This window comes from Centrocercus urophasianus, unplaced genomic scaffold (assembly GCF_019232065.1).
Source record: "Centrocercus urophasianus isolate 14NV4802_14NV808 unplaced genomic scaffold, USGS_Curo_1.0 seq_73, whole genome shotgun sequence".
In the NCBI taxonomy this organism is placed as follows: Eukaryota; Metazoa; Chordata; class Aves; order Galliformes; family Phasianidae; genus Centrocercus; species Centrocercus urophasianus.
The window spans coordinates 5,301,101-5,322,126 of record NW_024885344.1 but is presented as its reverse complement, the minus strand read 5'-3'; the positions used below and the strand labels follow the sequence as shown (position 1 = coordinate 5,322,126).

Here is a 21,026-nt window from a genome sequence, read left to right as displayed (position 1 = left end):
GGGAAATGCCACAAAATATCTTCCTGGCACACATCATTCTTAGGTCTAATCAAAAGATGAATCTTAATCTTATTACATCCTCTCCAGTCTAAGAAAGGAGTAACATACATCTGCCTACAAATAGATTTTAGGTGAGTCATAATCTCATTCAAACCGTGCCTCATTCCACTTCGGCAGGAGTGGACCTGTGCACTGGTTGAGTAATTTCAGGTGTGGCCATCTCCTCTCGTCTACCCCATTTCCTGCAGATTCTCATCCTGGTGGGTGAGGATAAAACTGATAATATAATCAAGAATGGGAAATAACTGCCATATCAGAAAAAAATCATCTGTCCTCCAGCCCACTTTCGGACCAAGTTAAGATGGCAGCTAGGGGTTGCATAAGTTGTTTTCACAGATGTTTAAAGACTAGTGATTCAGGACCAAGTGTCAATATCTGCTTTCAGATTGCTCACAAATTTTGTGAGAGTAATGAATATCGGGTGCCCTGAATTCTGATGGTGCCCTGAGCCTCTATGTGTAGGAGAAATTGCAGGAATCATATTGAGTATCCAATCTACAAGGTGAATCTGTAAAATGAATTGGGACCCTCCTATGACTGGAACTGTAGAGACTGAGATCCAGGAGTACATTCTTACAGCAGCAAGAAGCGTAAGCATTTCCTCAAAGTGGAATCACATGCTTCTGGGCTCCTCCAGAGGAGCTCCAGCTTCTGTTCCAGCACCTCCCTAACCTGTTGGTGTGGAGAAAAGACAGTTCTGCTGATGCTCTCATTTTTGCATGCTTAAACTGTGACATTAGAGAAGAGTCTTCCCTGAATAGTGAGGGGTATGCAGCAAGCCTTTTGGTTTCGCCTGTGATATTAAACTGCTGCCTGTACTTACTGTGGACAGTTTCTCAATCTCTGCTTCAGATGATCCAAGAGAAGCCAGTCCAATATCCTAAAGCAAGTAGGCAAGCAGGCAGTGTTACACTAGCGTGATTATTCAGCCCAAGGGAGAGAAAGAGGGGAAGGGGGAGGACCACATCATTTCTAGCATGAATAGAGTGAACTATCCATTGTTTTTGTCACCCAAAATGACCTTCCATGGCTTCCAGGATGCCTACCTCTCCCTGGCCCCCAGCTACATACCACTGGGAGCCACATTAGATGAGTGTTTAATCCTCAGAGTTCTCTGTGTAAAGTTAACTGTCTCTCAGCTTAATGCTGTATCCCAAGGCACAGATTTATAGGAAGGCATGATATGTGAGGACTGCAAGGTGAGTTTTATCTCTGCCATTACCTTTCTGTCTCTCATTCTCTTTTTGAAAGCCCTTACGAATGTGTCAGATCCATGCAGGTGCAATGCTGTTTAGTCACAACTATGCTGCCTTTTAATTACTATTTCCATGATAAAAATCTGTAGGTGTCTCCTTTTGTCTCTCTTGGGAAATGTATAACACATCAAATAAACCAAACTGTTTATTATCCTTCATTCATCTTTTTATATTGAATGTAATAAAAACAAATAAATAGATTCATGGGGTGAACGCCATCTGTGAAGATGCTTTGTGAAAATGTGAAATGAAAAATGTGAAAATTTGTTTAATGTTATCCCATGTTGCATAATCAATATTATAGACGGGGAAAGGGTAAAGCTGAAAGTTTTGTAAGTGCTGTCTTATTTTTATGGTGTCTTCAGTTCTAGCATTGAACTGAATTGAAGAGCTCTTCCTGAAAGAACTACAGACCTTAGGATATTTTAAGAACCATTACACTGAATCTGGTAATAAACAATACTTAGACCAAAATGGAAATTGGCATGTATCCACACTGATACAATTGAAGACCATGATCTGTAAGGTGAACTGGCCTTCTTTTTCAGATATTCATACAGGGTCATGCATAGTTTAACCTTCTGCACTTATTGCCAGTTTTCACAGTGGCCGCTAACAGATAAGCCTAGAATATGAATTATCTTCTTCCCCCTGCTACGGTTCTGAGACCTTTAATTATACTAGGTCGTTGAGTTCACTTGAGTCTGACATTGACTGCTCATTCTAAATAGATTCTTATTGTACAAAGAAGCTCTGTTTGCTTTTTGGAGCCTCTTCACCAGCATGAGCAATGCTGTGAGAATCTACTGAGTTGTAAAAAGAAAAACATCTCAAATGAATGACATGGTGATGGACAAAATTAAAGTATCATGTGAGATAAAAATGTACATTTGGAGACAGAGTCAGCCTAGGGGCTCAATGGCTTTGGTGGCTGGGTTTATTTGGCGTGAGACAGGAAGCCAGGGGAATAGTGCAGCCCACACAGCTCAAATAAGCAGCACCACAAGCACTCAACTAGCATCCTGCTGTAGGCTGACACAGCCCTCCCACAGAGAAATCCCACAACATTGCTTGCCCTTCCTTTTACAAGTGGTGCTACCACTCCCTTGGAGTATGTATCTCCTACAGCACTGCTAGCCCACTACTGCTGGAGGTTGAGTCAGACACAACCAAATTTTTAAAAAGCATTTCAAGCAGGGTAAGCTGCATGCCTTAAAGGCATGTCTGGCCTGCCTTGCAGAGCAGTTGGTTAAACAGCCAGCAGAACAAGCTTCTTACCTGGGAGAACTGGGCAAACTCCTTGTTGGCTAGCATGGGAACATGACCCAGCAGTTCATGGCAGCAATCTCTGGAAAACAAGTGACCTTCACATTTAATAAAGGGAAGATTGGTTGTTGTTGTTGTTATTGTTGTTGTTTTCCTGCTCTGTGTGAAGACTGAATCTTGTGAAGACTTTACTGCAGGAGAGGCTTACACAGCAACCAAGCCTCCAAGTAGAGCAAGGTACTCTTAGGCAAGAGCAAGGTTGGGAGTTGTCCCTTAACAAATTCCTGTTTATCATCTTTTGCACACATATGTGTAAAAGATTTGTTAAGGGACATTTGTTAAGGGACAACCCATGCTGTACAGCAAATGAGAGAGAATCCAAGGATGAGGAAATTAGCTAGGGATTGAAAATGCAGGCTCTATTCCCTGCTTGATCATTGGGACCATGTGTGATCTAAGACTGCCATAGGGAGCTAGTGTAAGAATTTTAACTGTTTTAATTAATCCGCAGTAGGCTCTTCCATACCTGGTCTGGCTTTGCAGAGAATATGGCAAAGCACTGCCTTCTGCTCCGGGGTGCCAGCTGCCTCCCGCTACACTGGCTATTGTCTCACTTGAGATGGCATGGGCAATAGTGCCCTATGTCACAACATCTTTGAAAAGACCCTGTTTTGTCCCAGCATACAACAAAAACGTCTGTGAACTTGTAATTTCTCATGAAATGTAATTGCTCTTGTCTGGCCAGCAGTTACTGGGAGAATTTCACAGCAGGGAATCAAACCTCAGCAGATGGCAAAAGAAGGCAGGATGAAAAGATTAAACCAGATATTCTCCAGTCTTTTCCTTTTTCAGACAACTTTGCAAAAGAGAAAGAGACCCACACCCTTGCATGCTTGACTTCCCCTTCTAAATCTTCAGCTACCACTTTCTCAAACTATTTAATTCTGTGGACTACTGGATAGAGCTCCAGAATTATTCCCAAGGGAATCATTTCCATTCAGATGGATGGGATTGTGCCAGGTTATCATACTTACGGTTCTGGTGAATGTGTAGGTGAAGAGAAATGCCTTATATACTGTGTGCACTGAAAGACACGAAATGCGAGGCTGGCAAGGAAGTCACGAGCAGACAACAGTCCTGCTGCTGGTATCAGCTGGAAACCTGTTGTTTCTGCAAAGGAAAGTGAGACAGAATTCCACAGTTAATTGCATGACACGCTCACTTCGGGTAAGAAGTTTCAGCAGGCCTTAATACTCTGCTGCACTATCTTCCTCCACCTAAGGATTGTAGGAACATACTGACTTTTCAATATCTAAATGTTCCAATGCTTTTATGGGTCCAACTACTGTAACATAAAACTACCAGACTGCTCATCCTACATTTAGTCACACAATAATGATATGAGGCACAGAAATCCTGCTCACTCCAGCTTAAATTTCTAACACATTTGCACACATTTATCTTCTATGTCCCATATGTCTGTGATGTGTCTTAGATCACACATGGTCCCTATGATCAAGCAGGAGATAGAGCCTGCATTTTCAATCCCTAGCTAATTTCCTCATCCTTGGATTCTCTCTCATTTGCATGTGTAAAAGATGATAAACAGGAATTTGTTAAGGGACAACTCCCAACCGTGCACTTGCCTAAGAGCACCTTGCTCTACTTGGAGGCTTGGTTGCTGTGTAAGCCTCTCTTTCCTGCAGAATTTCTTATTCCCCACTCTAAAATCTCTGGTACTTCATGCTGTTGAAGACAGAAGTACGTGAACTGTGAACATGACCCACTCTCGGCAATTCTTCTGTTTCTCAGTGCATCTAGTTCAGAACGCCCCACATGCTACCCAACTTCATTTCAGTTTGTCAGAGTTTCAAATGTATTATTTAGATCAGCACTGGAAAGCCTCACTGTCAGTTTTAGCTTTCAGTCTGAACTTCACTGGAATGTGAACACTCGGGAGAAGGAACAAGTAGGTGCTTGCTAGAGATGAGGGTGTTGAAATTTGGCCCTTAGCCATTTAATGTCAGAGTTTTCATTAGCTATTCTCTGCTATTTTTCCTTCTGATTTTTTCACCATCATGGTTGCCTATAACTAGCTAAATACCTTCCTAGTGATGTGACCATATACATTTTGTTTAGCATGTATCTGCAGGAAAGGTTGGAAGAATGTAACACTTGCACTTGGTTTTTACCTTGTGCTAATCAGTGTTATCTCTGGGCACTCTGTATTACTATGGAAGGTCTGTGAGAACAGCTAGCAAAACAATCAGTTCTATGGTTAACAGAACACATAATCTTCATTTCCATGGGAAACATAGTTGGTGGTCTACAAAGCTAAGAAAACTGAAAAACACTGCTTTTAAAAAGAGCCAATGGCAATCTTTTTGAAGTTCTATATTCAAAATCTGTGTTGCATTCTCAGCTTCCATAAATGACATTTCATTTGCTGTAAAGCATAAAACTGTATTAAAAAATCAGAAATTGCTTTTTTCTCCCTTTCCTATCCATATCCTATTGTGTCATGAAGCCCAGAACATAATTTTTTAATGTAAATGAACAAACAAAAAAATCCCACCCAGAAACTAAACTGTTTACAAGATTTGTTTTGTTTTTTAATCTTTCTTCCAGCATTTCTTGTCTGGCTCTTTCTGCCTGTTAGTGTTTTTCTCATTTAAAAAAAAGAAAAAAAGAAAAAAGGAAAAAAAAAAAAAAAAAAGGAAGAGAAGAAGAAAGAGAAAGAGAAAAAAAAGAGAGACAAAGAGAGACAGAGAAAAAGAGAGAAAAAGAGAAAGAGAAAGAGAAAGAGAAAGAGAAAGAGAAAGAGAAAGAGAAAGACAAAGACAAAGACAAAGACAAAGACAAAGACAAAGACAAAGACAAAGAGAGAAAACAAGCCTTACTGGAAGAAATAGAAGTGGCAAAGGATGTGAAAATATTCAAGACAAAAAAGCATGAACAGAAAGAATGCTTCTACCTGACAGTAGAGTTTACCATGCTCATCTTCTATTGCTTGCCGAAATTCAAAGTAATGAGTACAAAAAGGCAAAAAAGCTGAACAACAGAAAAAAAATCTATGGAGATTATGTCTATCTATAAGCTGACCAAAGGTATCAGAATTAACCAGGGAACTGAAAGTAGTTGCAAAAATCTTCCTGTTCTCTTCTCTTCTCCATTAGGAAAGCAGGGTGTTACGGGAAATAGACAGAATGTCAGCTGTGTCACCATACGGGCTGACCAGGAGCTGAAACAACAAGGGGACTCCCTTATTGCAGATGCCATACTGGACTAATCAGGAAGAACATGAAAAGCTGAGATCTGGTAATTTTTGGGCTAAATTCTGAGTCTGAACCATCTGAAAAATATATCAGACCAGTACTAAGCTTTGAAGTAAATCAATTTTGGAAGACTATGAGAAGGTCTAGGGAAAATCATATTGTTTTAGAATCCATGTTGGAGGAGCTGAAAGGAAATGGAAATTAAAGCTTGTGTTCCCTGGGATTCGTTTTTAAAAATAGGCCAGTGAATCATACAGTCTGTTGATGGAACAAGTTTGGCAAGTTGCCTACCAAAGCCATAGGAAAAAGTTATCTGCTGAAGGTATTATTTGCAAAATCTGAACTTTCATTTCATCAGTGCACAATAAAACCAGCAATCAGTAGAGAACTGGAGGCTTGACTGATTGGACTTTCTGCCCAAAGGTCTCTGAAGTCAAAAACAGATGAAGAGAAGATCTTGAGCAGTTGACCTAAAGTGATCCGTAAGACTTAAATCTTGGCCTAGAAAAATTTGTGCATACAGTACTGCACATTGTAGTGTGAGCTTGCCTGAGCCAGTTCACTGGCTATAATTTCTTCCAGCTGCAGATGACAATGAATGTCTAAATCCAAACATCTTTCCTAGAAAGAAAGAAGTATCTAGGTTCGTCTAATTAATCCGTTAGAAGAAAAAACATTGTGTTAATCTGTCACCTGGTTAACCCTTTAAATTCGCTTTAAGTAATCTTGAAATACTCATGATGTAGGGTCCATTTGTGTATAAACCAACCTCATTAACAGAGTAGATAACACTAGGCAGATCTTGTAGTTCTGCTTGTATTAAATTGAAAAGGAATTGCTTGGCAGTGTTCACAGACACTGCTGTGTAAAAGACAAGATGGAATTTCATCTGGTTTTCTAGGCTGGCTATAACATGATAATTTTCTATCCAGGATATTCCTCCCTCTCTCTGCATCTCCATAGTTTATTAGACAAAGGCTTATTTATCATCACATATTCTAAAGAATGGTCCAGTCATTACAGGCACTGTTCAGTAAAGGTATGTGCTGGGATTTGTGTCCAAACTGGAAGAGTTCAGAGCTCAACCAGAGCTAACCAGTGACAGGATGAACAGCACGATGCATCTTTATACAGGGTGTAGTGAGTGAAATTCCTCCATAGTATGCCAAGGAACTTTGTGAGACCTAATGGCCTAGGGATTAGCTGAGGTTTGTTTGGTGGAACACTGCACATCCATAGCACAGGAAAGAGCTTAAGCTGTTGATTCATGAGTTGCAGGAGCAAAAATTCTGGCATTGCCAAAAAATGTTGGGAAAAGCCAACCAAATTAATAATAAATAAGAATAACTCCTTATAAATCATATCCTTCACCCAGTGGATGACTGGTACAAGGTTGTCTTTAACATAGCTTTTGAAAGTATTACAGATGCTTCTGACTCAGACAGAATTTTTTGCAAAGAAATCTTGCAGTAATGTCAATTTTAATGCAATCCTAAAAATTTTCTGCATAGTGAAACAATCATACTCGTCATTAAAAATAAAGAATATCAATTCAAAGTCTCCAAGCATCCAAAATATCTAACTGACTTTTAAGTGTCTATCTGTAAACATAATACATTCCACCAACTCTGTTCTGTCTCTGCTTAATATTTCATAACGTCTTAAGGCTGAACAGTAGATTTTATCTACATTTTAAGGAAAGTAGGACCAGCACTCCAGAGAGCCATTCTTTCCATTTTCCTTCAACACCCATGCCAGGATGGAATAAAATGATTCTGACATTCTGGTTCTCATTCTCAGTCAGTTAAATAATTTGGACAGTTAGCTTACACTAGCCATGCTCTTTTTGAAGTAGTTAAGCTTATACTCCCTTTGAATATTATCTCAAATTTTACTAGAAGAATTTTTAGATTGACCATTTTTACTGTTTTTGTTGTTGTTGTTGTTGTTTTGTTGTTGTTGTTTTGCAAAGCATGGAGAAATTTTAGAATGAGAGCCTACAAAATAACTGAACAGGTCCAGACTCCATGCAATCAAATCCTGTCAACAACATGAGCAAGAGAAATAGCGCATGACAGGATATTATGTTGTCCTAAACTCTCTCACTTTGTAGTCAGCTGATTCAGTTACAGAGTATTGAATATCCGTGATTTCTGTAGCTCTCTGCTGTCAACTACTGTGCAAATCAAACAAGATGAGATAAACTACTTCATGAGAAAAATATCTGTAAGCCTAGGGAAGAAACAGATAGCTGAATAGAGAAAAAATAAGTGAGAAAATACAGAAGAGAATACATAATACACATGAAAATTCCTACGGCTGGTTGTGATGGCATGTGATGCATGTTCATGAGAGACGCAATTCATATATATAAGCCAGTCCTCCACTCTCTTACATTAAAAGTGCAATAATGTATTTATCATCAAGTAATTTAACTTTACTAAAATTGGCAGTGTCTTGGAAACATATTCAGGCACAGAAAGCTTAACTAAGTTTACTATCTTCATCTATTGATGCATGGAACAGGTCGCTTTATTCCTTGAGTACTAGATTAAATGGAATTTATGTAAAGTTAAGGCAATGTTTTTATTTATTTGTTTTGACATAGTGAGCAGCTGTCCTACACTGTCTGGCACATCTGCTTGTCACTCAGGATGAACAAGGAGGTTTCAAAGACAACCTTTCTTTAGTTAATTTTTGATAGCAATGGTAAATCAGCTGAGTGACACATCTCATTGGACAAGAGAAAGTATTCATCCTGTGGCTTAATAATAGTACTGCAGGCTCTCTTTCCTCTAAGATCATCAAGTCCAACCATCAACCCATCAGCACCACGCCTGCTAACTGTGTCCCTAATATGCCACATTCACACTTTTCTTGGAAACCTCCAGATTCAGTGACTCCACCACCTCCCTGGGCAGCCTGTGCCAGTGCAGCACCACACTTTATGAGAAGAAACTGTTCCTGATATCCAACCGGAACCTCCTCTGATGCAACTTAAGGCTATTCCCTCTTGTTCCATCGTTGTTACCTGGAAGAAGAGGCTGATTCCCATGTCGCCAAAAGCTCCTTTCAAGTCTTTGTAGAGAGTAATAAGGTCTCCCCTGAGCCTCCTCTTCTCTAGACTGAACAACCTCAGCTGCTCCTCATATCCTTGTGCTCCAGACTCTATACAGTTCCTTTTCCTCTTTTCCTTTCTCTGGTCATAGTGTAGGGCCTCAATGTTTTTCTTGCCACGAGGGACCCAAAACTGAACATAGTACTCAAGGTGTGTCTTCACCAGTGCTGAGTACGGAGGGAAGATCATCTCCTCATCCTGTTGACTACACTATTTCTGACACGAGCCAGAATGCCATTGGCTTTTTCGGCCCCCTGCTTACACTGCTGGCTCATGTTCAGCTGGCAGTTAGCTTACACCTTAGATCCTTCTCCTCCATGCAGCTTTCCAGCTACCACCAAATATCCAGGAAACCATAGAATAAGTCGTAGTTCAAAATGACTGGCCTTTTAAAAATCTGGACACATCCTGAAGTTGAGGTATGTTGTCTTCTTGGTAGCCACAGTGTTTCTCCAGCTGTTGGAAAGCATCCAGGTATTGTGTACAGGCATGAGTAGGGTAGAGGCTTCTCAGCTTCCTGTAGACTTCTCTCCTGGAAAGCAAGAGCTGTGTAGAGTGTCCCACCTCATTGATTAAATACCTAAAGCATAACCCTCAAGCATAGGTGGCAGTCTAAAAAGTAGTACAAAACTATCAAGTAGTAAAAAAACAGTAAAAAAAAAAACAAAAAACACAACCAGTAGTAATAAAAACAGTAGTGGCAAAAACATACAAACAAACAAACAAACAAAAACTTATAGAAATGATTATTTTTGCTCAGACATAGCCCTAGGGTGTTAACAATTTTTATAAATCTTGTTTCATGAAAATTGACATAATTCTTGGAAATACTGGCTATGGAAAATGTTCTTTTGTTGTTTTTGTATTGCTGTTTTTGTGTGTGTGTGATGCTATTGTTGCTATGGAGGCGATAGCCAGTCTTTGTAATGTCTCTATCCATTTATGTGGATATCTTACACAGTATGAGAGTAATGAATCAGAATGAAGGGGGAAGGAGAAAATGAAACAAAACAAAACAAACAAACAAACAAACAAAAAAACATACAACACAAATCTCAAAACTTAGGAGGAATGAAAATAAAAGAACAGAGGGAAACAGTGGCTGCTACCACTATTGCAAAAGCTGCAGGAGACTGGGCCATTTCCGTGGAAGAATGAAGAAAAAATGAGAATAACTAGAGTTCAAAAGTTGCCTTAGCTTATTCCCCCCAGACAACTTCTGACTTCAGTGGGGTTGCATGGATCTGAACTAGCACACAGTTCCATGCTGGACTGGAGTTTAGAGAGAGCAGAACTGTTTACACTGCTGCACATATGGTCCCTTTTATCAAAGTATCACTCTAGTGTTTGTCCAAACATTGACTACCACAGAAACACAGAGAGACTCAGAAAGCAGTGATGAATTGTCCTAAGTCAAGCATCCATTCCCTCTAAGTCCACGGAGGAAATCATCTAAGTTCCCTCAAAAGTCAAAAGAGAGTAGCAGACATCTCCAGAGGGCAGTTTAGCTTGCCCTAGAATAGCATCTCAAGTAGATGTGATGCCTCATCACATGGAGGTGCTAGTTTGATTGTAAAGGACCCTCAATCATGGATCATCTTTCAGAAAACTGACGTAGAATTAAAGAAATTACGGTACTCCATCCTTTTTATTTCTAAAATAATCACATTGTTTTCTGCATCACTTGTCTCCACAAAGGGCCATTATGCTGATACCTGAAGGTCTGGTACAGAGATGGGAAGAGAAAGACGTTTTACATATATTTCCTTCTTGATTTGGATAAAAAGTGGTACTATTCAGTTTTTTTTATGATGATGTCACAGGTATACCCCCGTAATTTTGTCCTAGATTTTCCCTTTTTCTTGTCATACCTTCATATCTTTTGCCCACAAGAAGCCTTATGTGATTACTCAGTTTCAGGGCCTTTCACAGCGTGCCGCTTAAAAACAGAAACTCAGCTCATCTTCACCCTTTTTTTTTTTTTTTTTTTTTTTTTTTCTGAAAGTCATATTTCTGCACTTGATTAGTTTTCATTTTTATAACCATGTTGCTACAAACTGAAGGCATCCAGCAACTTTTCAGAGAAAATTCTCTTCAGAAGAATTCAGTCTGTGCTACAAATTTCCCATTTGATTGCACTGTTCTCAATTACATTTTGTTGTTCCCTTGTTACCTGATGTCAGGTCACAGCTCTGGGGAGCTGTGATAACCATTGGGAGGTCTTATTTTGGAAACAGTTTCACAAGACAAGACAACCTAGATTGCTGGGGCTTGCTTTTTGAGGAAATAGGCAGATACTGCTGTAAAGGTCGATTCTGTTACCACACTGGGACTAATTCCAGGTGGAGAACTGGAATGACAGAGTTTGGGAAAAAAAAAAAAAAAAAAAAGGAAAGAATACAAAATTAAATTTTCTTAAATATGAGTTTCACACACAATATACCATGCCAAGATTGCTGGCTAGTGGTAGCAGTTATGAACATGACACTGGCCAACATGACAATTGAAAGATTTTATGAAAACCTATTAGAGCTTAATAATAATATGACTGCCTGGCTGAGTTGGATTCAAGTTCTCTATTCTATGTGATTCTAGCTTTCTGTGGCATGGTAGATCTTATTTAAAATAAAATAATTACTGAAGAAAGATGGAAAGGCCCTTTGGTTGAGGTCCTGGAATGAGACATTTAATATATGTATTTAATACCTGACATGGATATCAAATTCCTATATAATTTGAGCAAATGACTTAAACTTCCACTTTTTCAGTTCCCCAGCATTCTTCTTTTTCCCCACCTTTGGGCTATCTTTCCATTTAAACAGCAAATTGAACAAAGATTATTATGTGCATGTGATACCTTTCCCACGTTTAAGATATTCTACTATAGGCTCCAGGTGTTTTGTGGCTTCTGATATCTTGATGTAATGGTCTAGCAGGGAAATGATCAGGAAAATGCATTTTGCTCTAGAAAGTGAATGGTCAGTTTTAGCTCTGAGAATGGCTTTCTGTAAAACAAATGGCCAAAAGAAAATACTTCACTATAGAGTAAGATCTGAAGTGGCTAAAGATGGTTTCAAATTACTGCCTCACACTGCCACTCCTTCCTAGTACTGTAGTGGAATGGTGCAGGAGTCAGAGTATATGTGACAAACTCACCAAGTTGCAGTCTCCTGCTCTGTGTATTCGATGTAAGGCAAAGGGTCCCCACTGTAAAGAAGAGAGGAAGTAATGCATGCTTCTAAAGCAAGATTCAAATTCAACTTCAAAAATTTCTTTCTTTGCCTGCACAATGAATGTTTGCTGTAATTAATATAGAAATAGCAAATAGTATATAATTAATCACTTATTTGTTTAGGTAGATTCTTATGTGAATTTTCTCCACTGTTAAATCTGGGGAGAAAACAGAGGGATGTGTTAAGAAAGAGAGTCGTGTTCTGCTTGACAGAAGAAGAAAGAGGCATTCCAACTTAACTTTTCCTCTGCTGATTGCAATCTAGCAACCATCATACACTGTGTGTCTGCATGATCTGTCTCTGGAGGACATGATCATCACAATATCATCACCAAACTCATCAGCACAGAGGTGCCCAGGCACACAATGATTTCTCGTATAGACAGTCTTGTCTTCCACACTCCAATAGCTCTGAGTCATTTTATTATATGCTTTTGTGATGTTTTATGATGGACTATCTATAGCATATAGTGGCACTGAGAAAACTATTGTCAGATAGAATTCTAACTTGGGAAATTTTACCATTTCTTGGACTTCCACAACCTGTTCTAACCACATAGACAGACAGCAATGTGATTCTAATGAAGCTTTATGCAGAAAGACAGTAACACTTTAATTCATACACATGAGACACAAGAGTTTTTTAGGCTTTTCTGTCTTCCTATTAGAAAAGACTGTAGTCTTGATAGCATTGTTCCAATTAGGAAAAATTTAGTTGGGAATTTTAATCTGCGTGGGCATAGACTTTTGACAAATAAATAATAAAAATAGTAAATTTTCTTTTCTTTGTCAAAAATACATTCTAAAATCTTGCCAAGGAATTTCATAAACATTGTTCCTCATAGTTTCTTGAAAAAGATAGAAAGACCCATATGGAGGAATTACCTCTGATAAGACACTCAGTGAGATGTAAATTCAACCTCATGACTTTATCTTAGTATGTATTTGCTGTGTTGTGAGAAAAGTTTATTTTGTATGAAGGTAAACGTTCTGTTTCTAGATTCTGTTTTCTATTAAATAGCCTCATAGATACATCAACAAAATATTTAGTCTCTGGTATTTCCTCCGCATGACGATATCTGAAAGTACACAGTGAAAGAGAAGCGTCTTTTCAGCAGCCTTATACTTACACTCTGTAATTATAGGCAAGGTCAGCAAAGTATGCCCTCCTCTTCCTGTACTCCAGGTCAGTGTATCCCTGAGTTAGAACATAATTTAAAAAAAAAAAAAAAAACAAAAAAACACTTTACATGAAGAGATGTTTCAGAGCATGAATAAATTCTCTGGCAGAAGCATTCAAAACAACTAGGTTTCTTTTAAGTTGTTGTCTCTAAGGCAATGAATCATGATCCTTTTGAACAAGGCAAGCCAAAATCTGCTCTTAGTTACATACATGACATTCTGCTCAAACCCTGGGCTTTGTGGCAGAGAAGAAAGTAACATGTCTTGATGCAAATGTTTTGGAGTTGTTCATAAATGCTACCTCACAGACAATTAAACTTACAGTCAAATTTAAGTGAAAATCATGCTAAAATATAATTGAATTAGAGGTGGCTTATCTCTTCTGCTGGAAAGGAATTGAATCTCCGAGTCATTGCACTTCTTTGCTAAGCACAAAAGCTGCTGCACTGGAGAGTGATGAACATAACAGAACCAAGTCTGATATCATCTTACCAGAGAAAGCACAATGCACCTGAACAGTGAGAAAAGAAGGAGTCTTCACTGTCTAGAAATCATTGGAACAACCACTTAATACATTTAAAAATGTGCATTCAGCTGAATCTCCTCATGCTCATTTATTGCCATGTTATAATAAAGACACATTCAGAGGTGTTGTTTCAAAAGGGCAGTTTACATACTAAATATGGACATTTTCATTTTTTCCTCCTCAGTATTTACTAGAAGTCTAGCTTCAAGCAGAGTTTTCCAGCTCTTAATAAGAAAAAAAACTTGTGGAATCAAGTTCCCTTGAATTTTACATCATCCATAACAGGAATAATATTTGAAATCTGGTGCAATGTTACTAATATAACTCATAAAGCAGTGTTGATCAGCATCACTGTACAAATATTTATTATTCTCAAATATTCAGAACTTTCTGGAACCATTTTGCCTTCTACAAGCCAATTTTCTCCCTTAGGTTCATTCACATAATTTTCAGTGTAGCAATAATAGCAGTAATACTACAGTTAATGAGTATTGTGTGCATAAATCTAAGGGAAGAACAGGATCCCAAAAGCCACCTTTGCTTATCAGTAGGTGTAATGTGCCCATGTAAAACACATCGTAAAGCCATTGGACCAGGTTCTTCTTGGTGTTAAGACCTTTCATCTTCGTCCCTGCAGCAGGGATCTCCCCAAGGAAGCACAACAGTTCCTAATCAGTGTACCTATTCGGTAGTAAATGTGTACACAAAATTTCTGAGCCAGCTGTATACATTATCATGTTTTGATACTTTCCACTATAATGCCCACATTGAACCATGCTCAGCAGCATAGTAAAGAGAGGCTGATTTGTGCTCCTTCGTGCAACAGAAAATGGTTTCCAGTGCTTGAACTAACTTGCTTCAAGTTTAGGCATTTCTACATTGCACTGCACTCTGCAGCGTCAATTTATTTTCACTCAGTACTTCAGTAACTCTACACTGCTAATGCTTTCTTTCACTCTATTCAGTACTCACACCTTCTATTTAGCAAATTGAAGAGGAACTTAGTCTTATTCAAATAATTCCCAATATGTATTCGTTAATCTCAAGAGAAAAAAACACCTCAGAGTCAGCTCAGGAAAAACATAGGCAAACACTTGGAACCTTTCTATCAGAAAGATGCAAGGAAGAATGAAAGAGAGAGTCATAGAATATCCTGAGTTGGATGGGATGCACGTGGATCAACTTGAATCCAACTCCATGCTGATATCCAGGTTGAGGTTGATCTGAAGATCTCCTAGAGATTTTTGGTTTAATAAATCACTATCAAAAATAGAATATAGACCTGAATTATTTTTATATTTTTTTTCCACACAGAGATGTACAGTCAGGAAATGGCCCTTCAGATTCCCTTATTCATCTGTACAGAATTCATAGCTCACTTATTCATCTGTTCAGAATTCATATCTCACTATGCTGTATCTGGAAACCTTTTTTTTTCCCACAGTACTTTGTCTTAGAATTAGCATCAGTGGAGTAGGAGTCTGCATTGCATTTTTTCTCCTCCTAATCTATATTTTCTAGATATTAGAATCAAAGAGTCACAGAACATTCCAAGTTGGAAGGGACTTCTAAGGATCATCAAGTCCTACTCCTACATTTTCCCTTGTCCTTTTCAAAAGAGATGCTTAAATTGAAGTTCTGATAAGCTCCTGTTCCTGCTCACGTGGCAAAGTAAGCAGCAGGGAGGTGTCTGCAGAATTCCTTCTCCTATTTCTTTCATGAAAAGTCATCATTGAATCTGCCTAGTTTTCAGTTATCCCACCTACCTGCTGAACAGGGCTACCAAGGGGCATGCTGAGAGCCTGAACCATTCCTCCATAGATTTTGGTATGGTGAGAAAGTCCCCAGAACAAAATGGAAATCACCATTGTAAAAAACACTTTGAAAGTTTTAAAACAGCAAGAAATCCTATAGAGTCCTTATCTTGTGAGAAGAAAAACAAACCACCACAAAACTAGGATTAAAAAAAAAAAGCAAATTCTGGAATCTGCCTTCAGCCATCACAGCTCCCACTCTCACCCCTCTAACCTCAAGCACTGAACCACGCGAAGCAGAGCCTGGCACCATGCAGATGTTACAGGTCTGAGTACATACACAAATCTGTTACGAGTAAAACCCTGTTTGTGGCACACTCATAATGAATACCTAAAGCCTGAATCCAAAGGAAAGCCCATAACAATCATTGTAACAATATTTTGCAGACAGAAAATTATCAGTAAATACTGTCAAAACTCCGGCTCCAGAAACCTTGGGAAAAGATGAATGTGAATAAGAATTATAGTCTTTGAAACTCGCTTCCAATTTAAATTTTACCTGATTATTTCAGTTGAAATCACTAGATATTTTGAGATTCTTCAGTCACATTTAAACATTAGTTCCAGTATTATGTCCATGAATCTGTGCTGCCGTGTATCTGATTTATTTGTTGTCTAAACAGTGTATTCAAGTTCAGGCATCATACTTCTCTCTGTGGAATCTGACAATACGGTATTTCTTAGCAACTAGCTCTTTGCTGCTTCATTATTGTCCACTGTACATCTGCACTTGGCTGAGATTTCTAGCATATACAAATTTAGAAATGCAGACATAAAGTGTTTGAAAAATAAAATCATGGGAAATACAAAATGTGGAAGACTGAGAAACTTGAAGTCTAGATGGACCAAATGGTAGAAAGTGGGTATACTTCAAAGAAAATAGGGGTAAAATAATAAAATAGAGATTTTTATTTTAATTAAACAATGAAATGAAAACACAAGCTAAAGACTAAAATTGAAATGATGATAATTATGTTTACTTTGGTGAATCAAGGCCGATAAGCTTCTCTTGTTAATTTATTCATTCTGCAATCCCTAACTTCACTGAATATCAGCCTTTTTCTGGCTCTTCTTTGCTTTTTTTCCAGAGTGTTCTCTCATTACTGAAATTCTCCCCCACAAACAAACAAACAAACAACAAACAAACAAACAAAAATATTCCCTAAAGAACGTTTTGGAAAACAAACTGTGACATCAAACTTACAGGATGACCATGGTCAAAACTGGGTTCATACGTGGCGATCAGATGATGACATTTGTCTAGATCTTGAATTTTTCTGGGGAACCAGGGCACTGTAGAGAAAGAAGTAAGAATTAAATTAAATAGGATCAAGTAACATAAGAAAGACATAAAAAGCAGAAGTTATGTGGATGATTACAAATTTTCTTTTCATCATTGAATGTATAAATATTGACAACTATGCATCACTGTACATCTGTAACTGAGTTTCAGTTTGCTGACCAAGCTGTAGGACTGGACAAAAAATGATCTGAAACTAACTTGTAAGGATAAACTATTAGTTTTAATTAGGAGAAATAATCTTTAAAGTAAAAAATATTTCATCTTACATCAAATGGGATGTTCTTTTTGGAACAGTACAACAAATTTTGTTCTACATTTTGGATTTCAAAAATATTTTGATCTTGTCTAAACAGTATTCTTAAATTTTCATACTGTTAAAAGTGAGATCAGCAATTTAATTTCTCAAAACAAAACAGGCCAAGAATATTACTTTTTTTTTCCTTCTATCTCTTTTTTTCTTTCTTTCTTTTTTTTCTTTTTTCTTTTTCCCCCAGGAAAATAAATAAAGCATTAGCTGAATTTCCAGCAGTTTCCTTCCCTTGAAATGAGGAACTTCTCAGGTGATTAAAAGAATATTTATACAGTACTAATTTTAATTTAAATCCCAGCATTTATAATTAACTAAGTTTAAAACCACAGAAGAAATACAAAGTTAATGTTGCTTTCTGAGATCAGACTGATGCTGAAGCCACACTCTGTCACTGTAGCTGAGAAAAGGACCTTTAGGAGTCACCTGAATCTGATACTTGATAAGAGGAGATCAGGTATCTATGTACTGAATGACAAACTCAGCTTTAGCCCTATTAAATTACACCCAAGCACTGAAGTGTAAAGCTAGAAAAGCACATTAATTTAGGAAATTTCAGTGCTTTCATGCAATAATAGGCAATGCTGCAATAAGAAGGAAGAAATACAAGTCCGACAGATGTCTTACATCAACTCTTCTTTTTTTTTTCTCAGTCTTTTAACAGACCATGCTAAGCACAGATCCTAGTTCCAGCAAATCTAAAATGAAGAATTTCTTCTGAGCACAAATCTCTCAGCTACCAAGGAAATCCTAAAGAGACACTCCTTCAGTTCCAAAGCCAACTTGGCTCTCCACTTGCCCTGATGACAGCAATATCCTTTTGATACCCCTGCAGTCCCTGAAGACAGCTTGGACTGTCTCTTATCACTAGCCTGAAGGTGAATATCATGAAACACCCAAAGGTGTCCAAACAGAACTGGATTAGCTAAAAGGTCCCTGAGGATTGCTGCCTGGTGTTGGCAAGTATTGGAAGCCTGAAAGCAATTTCATATTCAGGGAACCATGAGTCAATCTATCTCTCTCATCCAGTAGGGGCATTTCTGACATTCCCAATTTCTAATGGTTTCCTGTACTCATTCATTCCTTATCTGCCTGTAAACAAGACAAAGAGCAGTTTATCGCTGACAGATACACTTTTCCATCTTGCTATGGTAATTCAACTGGCTGTTAGCAGAGTAGCCACTTGCAGCATTTTACAAGAAGCTCATCACCTGCTTCTACCAGTGAGACCACTACCTCAAGGCTTTCTGCTGATCCTCTCTTCCTCTTACACTCTGGAAGCTTTTTCCAGCAGGTAGCATTTAGCTCTTTTCAGTGGAATTGCAATCTAACTCAAGAGAGTCCTACTGGAGCCAAATGGCAGCAGCCTGGGCACAATAAACAGACATCTACAGCTCATTTTTAGCAAAATCAACACCATACACTACAAGCAAAAGAAACATTCAGACTCTCTGCCACATTACTGCATTCCCAGCAAGTGTCTGCAGTCAGTTCTATTCCAAGCTCTCATTTCTCAGTCCACAGGTTTCCTGTCATTGAAGTGCTTCCAGTTTCTCCTGAGCTTCTTATTTTACCACTCTTTCCTTTTCATTTCCTTCTTTTTGGAACACTGTTCTCACCTCTGTTCCATTGTCAAATTTGGCATTTGACAATGCCAAAATGCCCTCCTTTTCACAACAGCCGGAATGATCCCAGGGAAATGAGTCACACATGTTTAAAAAAAGGAAGTGCATGCTCACCTGCTTTCCAGTCTAATGAAGTTATTATCATTGAGCTAAAGGTAATTAACAACCTCAGAAAAAGAACTGCCAACAAAAAAAAAACTACTCCAAATACAAATAAAACAGCATTAGCATATGCATATGGTTCTTACTTTTGTCTTCATTGCCAGTTTTCACATCCTCTGTTACTCTCTTTAAGGATGTGATAAGGTGACTAATATCAGCTCTGTGAACTTCACATTCAACAAAAATGTCAAGATGATCAGCAGAGTTCTTGAGCTTTTTGATTCTCCTGGTTTCAAAGTGATGGATCTCAGTTTCAAACATCTGCAAGAGCTAGATGTTAATATGATGAAGCTTGTCCAAAAATATGAAAAGCCAAGTCTAGAGACAGTTCTGCAATGTCTTTAAAAGGTGATGAAAAAAGATCTTAGCAAGAAGTACATGTTAAGCAATGAAGTCTACTAATGCCCAGCTTAGAAGGAAGATACAGGCAGAGCTAGAGTAAACACAGTAGAATTAGGTAGAAGGAGACAGAGATGAAAGATGAGATATTGTTGATTGCAGTATTTCATCTGTGCAGAAATAACAAACGAGTGCAACTCTCAAGAGCCAGCAGAATGGAAGCAGATCTATTGATGTGTAATTGCACCATAATCATTAAATAACTGCAAATAATTAGAAATAAGTAACAAATACAATGCTTTAATTTTGGGTTATTCATTTTCTCAGACAAGAGTGAGCACTTTGTAAGGATAGTTCATGCTCTTAGAATACATAATGCCTCTGTGATTTACAGCTCTTGTATTTTCTGTCTTTCCTGCCAAATATGAAAAAAAAAAAAAAAAAAAAAAAAAAATCATTGGCTCCTAACATCCCTACATTTAAGTACTTCAAATGTTGCCCTGTTTTTCTGTCATAGTTGACCACCACAACTGATAGAAAGAAGAAACAGACCGGTATATGCTCTTGCATAGAATTGTGATTCTTCTGAATAACTATCTAATTGCTTCTTCCATTCAGAAAATTTTCCTTCTTTACCAAGAGAAATCATTCATGCTCTCTGAGCATCTGTAGCACAACAGGAGCAAGAAGGAAGGAGTAAAGCAGGTGGAGAGCACAGGCAGGCAGAGGGAAAGGAAGGCGAGAGAGATGGAGATGCAGAATGGGAGAGGTGAAGGCAATAGGAACAGTAGAAGTGGGTCTGTGGAGGTAGGGAACAACAGGTGAAAAGTGCAGTCTGTACCTCAAAGACTCTAGCTGCCTTAGAGAGCTCAGTCTTCTTTACAGTGCAGAGGGTGAAGTTCAGTATGAGAGTGGCTCTGTCATCCGCCTTGCTGGAGTCAAGACTGCCTTGCCTGCTTAGGGACTCTGCACTACACATCTTCTCCTCACTGGACTCTTGCGTTTGGCCTGAGGTCACTCAGAAAAAAATCTTCATTGGGAGCCAAGGGAGTGGATTACAGCTGTGAGATGTCCAATGGAAATTGGACTGAGGATGTGAGTGCTTCTCCCAAAGTAATGGCCAGGAATTCTGATGGAACTGGAGATACAGTGGGTCTGTGTGGATGGTGGGTTAGATATAGGGTCACTTATGTTGACCATGACAGACACATCAAGGGAAACCACCTACGTAGGTTATGCGCAAGAACCCCAGGTAACCCCCCTCTTCTGGGTAACTTCAAAGTGGGGCCCACCCACTCTGTTTGAAGGTGCCTGCAAGCCATTCCCCCTAGAGATGGGCTCCTTTGTGGATAGGCAATTAGCTTGAGTACCATTTACATCTTTCAGTTTGGACTATCATCCTCCCAGAGAATCAATAGTCTCTTCTCTCACTTCCTAGCCAAATCCAAGTGATGTCTCCTTGAAACTGATGCAACTGTGGGACAGGCAGGGAGATCTGAGCCAGTAAAAGGTCACTGCCTACCTTCGAGCTTTTCCTGTTTACAATCTCTGACCTGTTCTG

General features: G+C 38.6%; 1 protein-coding gene across 1 annotated transcript in view; it reads right to left on the bottom strand.

The window, feature by feature from the left end:
• The window catches only part of LOC122170852 (tyrosine 3-monooxygenase-like), a 28,115-nt gene extending 7,671 nt beyond the window's left edge, over positions 1 to 20,444 (bottom strand). The window contains exons 1-9 of the mRNA XM_042838078.1: positions 20,307 to 20,444; positions 19,213 to 19,387; positions 16,934 to 17,022; positions 13,338 to 13,405; positions 12,132 to 12,182; positions 9,362 to 9,507; positions 3,617 to 3,752; positions 2,595 to 2,664; positions 884 to 940 (exon numbers count right to left, since the gene is read on the bottom strand). Of these exons, the coding sequence (XP_042694012.1) occupies positions 884 to 940; positions 2,595 to 2,664; positions 3,617 to 3,752; positions 9,362 to 9,507; positions 12,132 to 12,182; positions 13,338 to 13,405; positions 16,934 to 17,022; positions 19,213 to 19,387; positions 20,307 to 20,444 (930 nt within the window). The remainder of the gene's footprint in view (positions 1 to 883; positions 941 to 2,594; positions 2,665 to 3,616; positions 3,753 to 9,361; positions 9,508 to 12,131; positions 12,183 to 13,337; positions 13,406 to 16,933; positions 17,023 to 19,212; positions 19,388 to 20,306) is intronic.
• Between the last annotated feature and the right edge of the window lie 582 nt (positions 20,445 to 21,026).